We start from the raw sequence: 11,417 nt of genomic DNA on the forward strand, positions 1-11,417 counted from the left end.
GCCTGAGCTTACAAAGGTCCTTTCACCTGGCAGTGAGATGCATGAAATGAAACAAAAGACACCTTGGTGTTGAAACATGTCTTGCAAAGCAAGTGAACTCTTCCTAGCATCACTGAAGGTTATGTCTGACTGTTGCTAGGTAAAGCAAGATTCGTGCGTGTGTGTGTGTGGCTGTGGGGAGAAAGGGAAAGGTGGACAAAGAGAAAGCCCTGTCTTAGAGCTGGGTGAAGACTGAAACAGCAAACTGCCAGGGGAGATGATTGCTTTTGGCAACTAGATACCACTGACTGTCCCTCTTAGCTATGGGTATAGCTTTACTATATATAGATCAGTGTTCCCAGTCTAAGTCTGGCTGTGGGTCTGTGTGTATTACTCTTGAGCAGTACATGGCAATCTCCACTGGCCAATTTTAAGACAACACTAGCAATCCTTAAAGAGTCCAGTCTATAGCCAGAAAAGCACTGCCTACATAGTAACAGCATGAGATATTTTGGGAGGGAGCCTAGACAAAAGCGGAATCCTCAGGGCTACAGGGTGAAGTTTGGAGAGTCCTTGAATATGAGGGTAGCTAAAAATGCGATAGTGTCTGAAAACATGTTGTAAGAAACTGGAGTTTTCTCAAGACTGCATTCTCGTGTTTGTTTTACAGGCTGTGGCTGCTTTTGCAGTGTCTGCTGTAGCTTCTCAGTGGGAGAGAACTGGCAAACCATTTAATCCTTTGCTAGGAGAAACCTATGAGCTTACCAGGTGATGATGAATCTTTAAATTTCGGGGCAGGCAGTATTTTTGTGTCCAGTCAACCGAGTTAACTTCCTGGCAAGCTGGAAAGTCTCTCATTCATTCATTTAGATTAAAAAAAAATGATTCTGGCCATTTGTATATCTAAATCCTTTTACTACAAGTTGCTAAAAATCCCTGCAATTGTTAAGTTCCACTCACAGACTCAGACTTTCTGAATTGTGCAAGGATGAATTTGTGTGCACGGTATTTATATTCTAACCGAGAACCAGTCCTTACCCCAGAGACTCTTAATTAATGTAGAGAGTGCCTTACTGATGATGTCATGATCTGAGAGTAGACTGAAACTCTTCTAGCTTCTGCTGCTTGCAATGTATTAGATTTGCATCTGGTTTCCTAACATGAGCTACTGTTGCCCAGGGAGCCTTAGACTGACCATGAGTTATCCAAGTCAGATGATCAGAGATAAATGCCTGTACTGATGGCATCTAACTTGTGGTATAGTTTTTTCTTTGGGAAATGTGCAATGGGGTTTTTTCTACTTAAATTTTCTGTGACTCATTAACTGGGAGAGCTATGTGACCTAGTAAAACAAGAAGTCCAGAGCTCTCATTTGGTTAAAAACCTTTAGATCTATTTTAAAAGTATAGTCATCTCTGTATTTAGAGCTTTTTAATACATGATTAACACTGACTGCTTACCATTTCCTTTGTTTTTGTCCCTAGGGAGGATTTAGGCTTTAGGTTGATATCTGAACAGGTCAGTCACCACCCACCAGTTAGTGCATTTTATTCTGAAGGCCTCAATAAGGACTTTATTTTTCATGGATCAATTTACCCTAAGCTAAAATTCTGGGGGAAGAGTGTAGAAGCAGAGCCCCGGGGAACAATAACTTTGGAGCTTCTAAAGTAAGTGTAACCATTTCTTTTCTATGTTGTATATGTATCTCTCAACCCAGCTGAAAAAAAATGTAGTTCTTGCTCTGCAGATCAATTAAGACACGTCTGGACAATCCTTGGCTTCAAATAATCACAAAACTTGTCTTGGAGTGGGTGGAGACAGGCCATCCTTGGGAACTAAGCACAGGCTATTGCTTAACAGTTAATTCCTATGCTTTGATGTTGGAAGGACAGCATGAAACTGATTGCCACAACTTGGTTTGATTCTTTTTCTGCTAATACAGTTGGCATTTCTTGAAATAAAAAGCTATTTAGAGTTGGATGTTCTTGAATTTTGTTAGATACTTTAAAAAGGGGAACTAAAATGCTGTCATTTGGATCATCAAAGCCATGTTAAGTTCAATGGGAATTTTCATTCAAACACATGAAATTAGAAATAACTTGTCCAGAATAGATACTGTTCATCATAGAAATTGTGATGAATTTGTGGAATTTACTATCTGCTGTTTGACATACAAGCCCAATAATAAAATCTGCCTGCTGCATATAGTCATACCCAGGCTGAAATGAAACCTCATTTTCCTGGTTACTTTCAGGCCTAGATCAGATTGAAAGTGTCTCTTGGGAACAAAACAATTTCATACCTTTGTTTTGTACCATGGTTACTGTAATAAAATTAAAAAGACTCTTTAACTTTTCCCCTAAGGGTTTCATAAACATACTCGCAGTAACAGCAAAAGAAAAGGTATTTTGGAACTGAGCTCTTTGAGGTGATTTCATAAGTGCCCTGAATCTGACCTGAATGAGAGGTGATTCTGAAATGTCAATAAATGTAATGCTTTTTAATATTGATTAAAAACAGTTCAGCCAAAATAAAGGCTGGTAAGGGGGAGCATATCATTTTTCTGAATAAAGCTAGTCTCTTGCCCTTTTTATTTGAACAACCCTCACAAGATCATGCATATTACCCTAGACCATACATGGTTAATGGGATATTTGACTAACTAACTTAATTGGGATTAATTTTTGCTATTAATTTGATGTGAATATTTGTTGAGTGATTGAAGTGTTTGATGCTGTGGTTCTCGCATCCTGTGAGTTCATTGTAAACAAATGTGTTTACTTTGAGGGTAGCTGATTTAAACACACTTGCTATTCTTGTATTTCCTCATGACTTTCAAAACATGTGTAGGTCTGACAAACAGCTACCTTTTCCCAACCCACATATTACCTTACATTTCAATTTGTAAGCCATGGATATGGGTACTGCTTCATCTTGCTATTTTTTATGATGTACAAATGGTATTATCTGGGTACATAAATACAAATTGAGACCTTCAGATATTCTACTTTCCTGTGCTATGTTGGCCTTCTCTAAAAGAGCAACTGTTGCAGGATTTAATGGGAGACATTTCTCACTAAAGGAATCAAACTTCAAGGATCTGTCTGTGCAATACTGGAAATGACAGCCCAGCAAGTATTTGTCCAATCCTTTTCTTGATAAGGTGAAGATTAGAAAATGAGCACTTTTAATTTTTGCTCTTAGTACCCTTATGTCAAAAAATAAAGTTTTGTGTTCTATGTTTAATTGGAATAAAAACCAAGATGCAAGTCGTACAAACTTTTCCAAGATGTCTTAATGGCTGCTTAGCACAAATGCTAAGTGCCCCATTAGTGTTGAAAAATAAGAGCGATTAAAAAATGACTTCCTGGTAGAAGTATGACCTGGACCATCTTGTAAAAATATGAATCCAGTTGTTGCGAGATTAATCATTTGACCATTTTAGAAACATTCCTTTCTGGCCCTCAAGTCGGCAGCCCCTAGCTTTGTAAAGTCAGTGCTGCAGAGCATGTTCTGATACCAGTCTATGCTGAGAGGCTCAGTTCTGCTTTGGCTGCTCTAAGTGAAGGAATCTGGGGAGAAATGAGGAGTAAATCAGTTTGTAAATATCACATTTGAAGAGCCTGTGAATAGTGTCAGGGTCTTTCAGTGATAAATTTCCTTGCCAGATAATGAGTTGGGTTGTATTAAAAGGACTGCACAGAAGGCAGGAAGTTTGTGTTTCTGAGTGTTTAGTGTGTAGAAAGGAAGAGGCAAACTGGTGACTACCTGCAAAACTGCCACTGTCTTCTCTACCAGGTGGAGAAGGTACATCCCCGATCTGTAGCAAAGCTGGCAGTAACTAGCATCCTTGTTGGAACCTGAGCAGAGGGGTTTATATTAAATAGTCATGAAGACAGTACTACTTCTTGTCCCAAGGGATATTTGCTCCAGGTTATGGCTGAGGCATGGTGAAAGCTCTATGGGGAGAAGCTTTTCAGTGCTTCTCTGGTGATTTGAACAGAAGCCATCCATCTTTGGGGCTGGCAGGAGGGTCAGAAACCGCTTCTGACACACAACACCCTTTTAAAAGTACAATTAAAATAGTGAATTCCCTCAGTGCTACTTGGGCAGTGCCTCTGAACTCAAGTGACTGAAGGGCAGGCATCTGAATGTCATAGGAAAGCAATTTCCTCTTTTTCTTTTTATTGCATATTAACTTGCACTGAACTTCAGAGAGAACACATTGTGTTGATTTATGTAAAAAAGCAAATCTGTATACTTTAAAACAAATAATGCTTAAATGACTATTGTTAACAGGAGTAGTAAATATTCTACCCCATTAGTAGAGTTAGGGTATTTAGAACTTAAAGCAGCTTCAAGTGATGTCTTTAGTTGAAGGAATGATTTTATTTTCTCTGCATCTGATTTCTATTCTGCTTTTTTTCTGATTTCTTCCACAGATGTAATGAAGCATACACGTGGACAAATCCAACCTGCTGTGTACATAATGTAATTATTGGTAAATTGTGGATAGAGCAGTATGGAACAGTAGAAATCGTAAATCACAGGTAATTGCCAGTTAGGTAGTTATGAACATTGGCCTGTAGGGAGACTGGTAAGTGGCATTTGCAGATGCTTTAGACAGGAAGCATTGTGATCTCTCTGGCCTCCAAGTTCAAGATTTTTACTTGCTGTTTTTCTGCCAAACACAATAAAATTATTTATTCTTTGAACTCCTTTTAAATTTATTTTTCTTGTTTCTCTTAAAACAAACTTCAAATAGTACTAATGGTATAAATGGTTCTGTGAGAGGAGGGGTGGCTTCAAGGGAACAGAACCTTTCAGCACCATGTCACCTTTTCAACTTCAGCAGATCAGTTGATAATGAGTTGAAATGACCATTTAACATCTTTGCAGTCAATTTTGTGAAAATATCAGTTATCCACATGTCATAGGTCACCATAGCATTATGGTGACAGTGCTTGGCTTGGTTGTTTGCTGTCTTGGGCATAGAGAACGTTATGGACTGAAATACCTTGCTGCTCTTCCATGCAGTCTGGCCTGTAGTTAGTAAGGTCAGTTAAGTAGTTGTTAAAATTTGTACCACTTCAGCCTATGTCTGTAGACAAAAGTCACAAGGACTGTTGATCTGGTATCTTTTTCACATTCTAAATGTACTTAGTTGCAGTCAACTAAGCCATGCATTATGTGTGCTCCTGATATTAAAACTGCCGTTCAAAACTTCACCTGGGAGAGGTTACATATATAGAGTAATATCTGAATACAAGAAACCTTCTTAATGCAGTATAGCGTGGGTCTACAAGCGAGTCTGATCCAAGAATCTTGTCCAGTGTAGCTGGGAAAGAGCATTTGATTACACATAGTTTTTAACTGTAGGCTACATTTGCTGCCTCTGTCAACTTCATTGTAATAGGTTAAAAATCACTATTTAAAACTGATGTTTGTTTAACCTGTATCAACCTCATTGATTTAACTAAAGTTTTATTGGTAGTTGGTAGGAAATAAGAGTTCTTAGTGACTTTTGTCAGAGAATTTTAGATATACAAGAAATGCAGAAATTTGTCACTGAAATCGTCTGATGGCATTAACAAACAGGCTCTGTGTCACCAGGCTCTGTCTGAATGAAGGATGATCTGCAAAGACTTTTAGTAACCCAGGCACTTTTTACTACCTAATTTTGAAGTGTTTTCATGAAATAACTTGGTACCTGGTTTAGTCAAGTAAATATATTAATAAACACATTTTAGATGCAGCCTTTCTAAATTGCAAACTCATTTCCTCTGCAGTACTGGAGATAAATGTATCCTTCATTTTAAACCATGTGGACTGTTTGGAAAGGAGCTTCACAGAGTAGAGGGATATGTTCAGGACAAAAAGTAAGTGAAAAGTCTCTCCTGCTTGCAGCATCTGGGCCTATAGTACTAAGAGAAGTATTAATTGTTGCATGGCTACTTAGGGTTTTTTATATAGGGACAGACTTCCCATTTTCATGTATTTCTATATTCTGTATTATACTACTTTGTTTTAAGAGGAGCATTTTCTTCAGTGTTGGAAAATACTTATAGTCATTTGTACTGTTGGATATAGACAGAACTCTAGATTTAAAGGAAGGGTATACAGGGAATAATACATCTGTTGATAGTTTGTTTTCCTTAATGTTTCTTGGTAATTTTTTTAAATTGGATAGTGGAATTCTTAATATGTACTAACAATTCCCCAGACAAAACCTGTCATGGAGATCTTGATCTTTGCATTTGTAACTGCCGGCTTTATTTCTGCGTTCAGTTAAATTGCGAAGTGGAGGGTGGGACTGACGGCTGACTAATGAGGGTACCTTCCAAGCTGTAGGGCTGAATATCAGAAATGTTTGACTAAACTGAAATATTAATCTTTTGCATTTATATTATGATAAACGTTTTCCTAGAATTCTGCACCAGAAATCATGAGAGAGAAGGCCCCCCAAAAAACCTAGATTAGGTTATGTGAATTTAAATTTCATTTAGAAAGTCTCATAGAAACTGCAGAAAAATAAGTTTTCTTTCTTCTCTAAACAGCAAAAAGAAGCTCTCTGTGATCTATGGTAAATGGACAGAATGTTTATGGTGTATTGATCCTACCATGTACGAAACCTTTAAAAAGAATGAAAAGAAAGGTGGAGACCAGAAGAAATTGAAACCGGTAAGGTTATAAAATGATTCAGGAGCGCGCAGGTGCTGTTCTATCTCTCCTGATAAGGATGTTCTCTTCCAACAAGAAGCATCATTACAGTGGTACCTGAAAAGTTCTAGTGTATGGTGGCCAATTTCATTAGAAGGGTCCTAAATACTATGAGGCGGCAACCTTCTTTGGTGACCATTGACTTAGGTGGGAGTGGAGCATCTGTCAGGGCTGGAGTTTAGGTTTGATATTTAGTGACTCAGCTGACAGATACTAAAATGGCAGCATTGCCAACTCCAGGCACTTAAATATGAAGCCTTTCAGGCAGCAAGAAAAAGATGACTCTAACAAAAAGCAGTAAAGTTCTGGCTTTTTAACTTGTTTTCTAATATTTGAGCTTCTAGGGGTTTGTGCTGCAAAGGGAAGCTTGGAAACAAGCAGGCTTAGAAGCTTGCTGTCACCTTTTTTTCATGTAAAGGTAGATATTCTTGCATAATTGTATGACTCTGCAGGCCTGGGGCTTCATGAAAAATACCAGATATTTCAGGGCATGAAGCATGAGAGCTGGCATTGCAGCTACTGGTAGAAATTGTAAAACTCTGGCTATTCATGCACCACCCAATTGACAGGTTAAAACAGACCTGGTAACTTTGGAGCCTTTCTGGGGCCAATTTTTATAAAATTGAACTGACTCTCCCTGTCGAGAGCCTGGAGGCAGCAGCCCGCTCTGTTTCTTTTCCTGAATTCTGTCCTTTTTGAAGATCAGTTGAGATTCATTTTGCCTTTCTGAACATCTTAGCTTTTGAAAATCATAGGTGTGCACCGATAGAGATTTTTGGGGGCTGATACCGATAGCTGATGTTTAAGGAGGCATATTGGCCGATACCAATCCAATTCCAATACAGCTGCTTCCAGCTGGTAAGTCTGTTGCGGTGGAAGGGGAGGGCACGGGGGGGGGGAGGGGCCAGATGGGTGTGCCCCCAGATCTGTGCGGGGTGGAGTGGCAGGCTGCAGCTGTGGGCTGGAGCCAGGACTGCGTCGGGCTCTTCTCGATGGGGTTGAGCTCAGGGCAGGTGGTGGTGGCAGCGCTTTGAAGGGACTTCGGGGATGGGGGGTTGCAGCCACCCCAAGTTTCTCTGTAGGCCCCCCCCATAACCCCTCTCCCAATGCCACCACCTCCCGCCCAGCGCAGCCTCTGCTCTTCCCAGTTGAGCTGGGGCTGCACTGGGTGGGCAGCAATGCTGGGAAGGTTGGTTGGGAGCAGGGGTGGTGGGTGGGGTATGATAAAATTTGGGGCAGCTGCGGTCTACCCCCCCGTAGCCTTCCTTCCAGCACCGCTGCCACTTGCCTAAAGCCCAACCCCTGCTGAGATGACCCTGGTGCAGCTCTAGTTCCAGCTTGCAGCCCACCGCCCTGCCCCGCGCAGATCCAGGGAGACACTACTCCCACCCCCCTGCACTCCCCAGGTGAGGGGCTCTGTCCCACGCCCTGCCCCACCCTGGCTGGGCAGCGCCTGCTCAGCCCCTGCCACACTCCCTAACCACAACCCCCGCTCCTCGCATCCTTTCTGTCCCCTTCCACCACAACAGACTTACCAGCTGAACGCAGCTCTCCAAGCTGCCGGGTTGTGCTCCTTGCTGCCTGCATGCTGCGCTGTGGCTGCATGTATGCACGAGCATTTATTAGGACTGTGCAAAATTTTGACGGGTGTATGTTTCGAAGCTGTTTTTGAAGTGTTTTGAGCTTGAAACAGCACAATAAAAACAAAACAAAAGGCTTCGAAACGAAATGAGGGCACTCAGTGTTTCAAAGCCAAACTTGCTGCAGCTAAACAGAAACTAAGGAGAATGAAGGGGCAGAGGGGGGAGGACGGCTCTGATATTGACATCTATCTTCCTGATTGCTTCCCCCAGCTCTTCCAGAGGGCCGGGGCTGCCCAGTCTGTGTGCTGGGTTTCAGCAGGCTGCTCCCGAAACTGCAGCAGCAGCCTGCTGAAACCCACTGCGCCAATCCAGGGGTCCATGCCCCCTGGGAAGAGCTGGGGAATGGAACCGGGAGCTGGGGGAATGTTTAGGTCCTTCAGCATTCCCTCAGTTCCCGGTTGGATTCCTTAGCTCCTCCATCTTTCCCCCAGCTCTTCCCAGGAGGTGTGGGCCCCCGGATGATGCAGGATGACAGCAGGATGCCACTGCTGCCTGGGACTAGCGCTGGGCACAGCACATGCCAAGCACCGTGAAGACTGGTGCTGCCATTGGCCCCAGCTGGCAGCAGCAGCAGTATGCTGTCATCCTGTGTGCAGATCTGGGGGTGCATACCCCCCAGGAGGGCTGCGGGGCTGTGCCAGATTCCTCCTGGGAGGTGCGGGCCCCCAGATCTGCATGCGGGATGACAGCAGGCTGCCGGTGCTGGCAGGTGATACGAGTTTTGCTTTGAACAGTTTGAAGTGCAGTTTCCCATAAACTGCTGCACCCATTTCCTTGAAACTTGGCAGGCTTCATGCCCTCAGAAGGAGCTACCATCCCTACAATTTTCATCCGAGTCAGGCAAGAAATGACAAAGGTATAGGCATTTTCACGATTCCCCATTATAGCTTATGGGTGAAACGTTGAAACAGCAAAACAGTTCTGATGAAACAAAATGGAACAGTGCTTCGAAACGCTGAAATGAAACATTGTCCCTTCAAAACAGAAGCCAAAGCAAAACGGTGCTGTTTCGCACAGCCCTAGCACTTATTGGCCAAATTATTGGCTGCATGGGGCCAATTTCTGATGCAGCCAATTTTCTTTATATCGGTACCAATCCAATATCAGACCAATGCATCAGTGCACCTCTAGAAAATCAACTCCCTGGTCTTTCCTACTGAATCTATATTTAGTTCTGGGAGTTCTCCAACAACAAGCAGATGTTGAAATGGAAAGTATTCTTAAGGGTGGTTTCGAATGAGGAATGTACGTCAGTGGTACTCAAGCTTCTGTCCTGTGGGCTGGAGGAATGATAAGGTATTATTAGTTCACTGGTCTGATCCAGTGCAGAATTGATGCGTGGGCCCAGACCCGCGTACTGACTTCATGCACAGCCCAGTGTCCCATGCCAGCTCAACCCTGTGTGCTGGATCCAGCTGCACTGTGTGCCACTAATCAAGCACACAGGGCCATGTCATCCAGCCTGCAGGACTCCTCACGCATTCAGAAGTATGTCAGGAGGGGAGCTGCAATGAACAGTGCTAGATTTGTAATGCTCTCCTGCAGCCAAATTTTTGGACTGGTTAGAAGACCTAGGGGACGGACAATGTGGCCTCACAGGCTGGAGCCTGAGCACCACTGCTATAGATAAATAAGCTTGAACTTGATTTTAAAATGGGAACGTTAACCATAGGAAAATAATTTCCCAGTACATCAAATGGATAATATCAATCTAACAGGACAGATAAGATGAACATAGTTTCTTATTTTTGCGGTGTATATTGACACCGTGGCTAAGAACATCACTACATTTAGAGCTTTTTTTTGGAAATTGCAATTTAATTATTTTTTTTAATGGAGTCTTAAAGTGAAATCCTCTTGGCTTCTTCAGCTGAAATCCTGGGTAGCTTAGCCCTGTGGTCCTACTCTGGAGGTGGCTAGTGACAGGTAGACAAGGAGTGGCCAACATGATCTGTGATTTTGTAAAGTTCAGCTCAGTACAAATAATATTTGTATCTGTATATCATGTTGAATATGCTGCATTTGTAGCTTGTGTTCAGATTTGTGAAGAAGTATATTTTCTTCCCCCTTCAATTTTCTTCTGTCTTTGTTCTGAGGATGTGAATTTTGTGCACATTGTATGACGAGAACACTGCTTGTCTTCAAACATTTCCCACTGGCTTGTGAGACTTCTACAGTTTTGAAAGACACTGGAAACTTATTGTATTTTGTAAACACTGAAAAGTTATTGTACCTTTTTTATTGTGCCCACTTATTCCCTCAGATATGTTCTGTGTGTAATACATCGAGCTACAGTGAAAGAGCCATCTGTAAGGATTGTAAAATGACTTTTTCATTTCCTTTTGTGTTAGCACTTTCATAGTGCTTTTGACACTCAAATGATTGAACTGCCTCTGACAACACAAAGATACCCTCTCTTTCATGGTGAAAGGGACTTGGATGTTTTAATACTGATTTTAATCAGCAGTTGAAGCCTGTCTGATGGGAAAGGGCACTGATTGCTAGTACTCAGACAACACCTTATGCAAAGGGAAATGGGGGGTGGACAGTGGGGACACAGACCAAAGAGAAGATGGAGAGATTGTTTTCTCCTTTATGTGGTGTTGTTTGTTTTTATCCTGTTTTTAAAAGACTGGAATACCCAATTCTTGGCAAACTCCATCTAGTGCTGCATCCACAAGGTTACTTCATAGATCCTCACTCCTGGATTTCATGTCTTATGCTGGGAAACTAGCAGGCTACCTGCTGTGGTTGGTCCAGCAAACAGCAGCACATTCAGCACACTGTATTTTTAATGGTTTCAGAATTGATAGCCTGGGTTTACTCTTGAACAAAGGTGTGAGGTTTGTTTGGTTTTTTTTTCAGACAAGGTTCTTTGGGTAAATCTGATTTTTATTAGACCAACTCAAATAGTTGGAAAAAATTCTTTGCAAGCTTTCGGGTATAAATACCATTCGTCAGGCTGAGGAAGCACCTGCAGCTGGTGTGTGCTCTTCCTGGATGGAATGAAGAGTAAAGAAGCCAAGGTCTGGTATGCATGCAAGTAAGGCAGTCAGTGAAGATTATAAATTGAGG

General features: G+C 42.0%; 1 protein-coding gene across 2 annotated transcripts in view; it reads left to right on the forward strand.

Annotated features, from left to right (window-relative positions):
- Window positions 1-11,417, forward strand: part of OSBPL2 (oxysterol binding protein like 2) — a 57,951-nt gene that overhangs the window by 37,436 nt on the left and 9,098 nt on the right. For both annotated transcript variants that reach the window (XM_019548225.1, XM_019548224.1), the window contains 5 exons: window positions 650-747; window positions 1,464-1,646; window positions 4,422-4,529; window positions 5,769-5,858; window positions 6,537-6,660. In XM_019548225.1, coding sequence (XP_019403770.1) covers window positions 650-747; window positions 1,464-1,646; window positions 4,422-4,529; window positions 5,769-5,858; window positions 6,537-6,660 — 603 coding nt within the window. The remainder of the gene's footprint in view (window positions 1-649; window positions 748-1,463; window positions 1,647-4,421; window positions 4,530-5,768; window positions 5,859-6,536; window positions 6,661-11,417) is intronic.

Source organism: Crocodylus porosus, unplaced genomic scaffold (assembly GCF_001723895.1).
Source record: "Crocodylus porosus isolate Cpor-Errol unplaced genomic scaffold, CroPor_comp1, whole genome shotgun sequence".
In the NCBI taxonomy this organism is placed as follows: Eukaryota; Metazoa; Chordata; order Crocodylia; family Crocodylidae; genus Crocodylus; species Crocodylus porosus.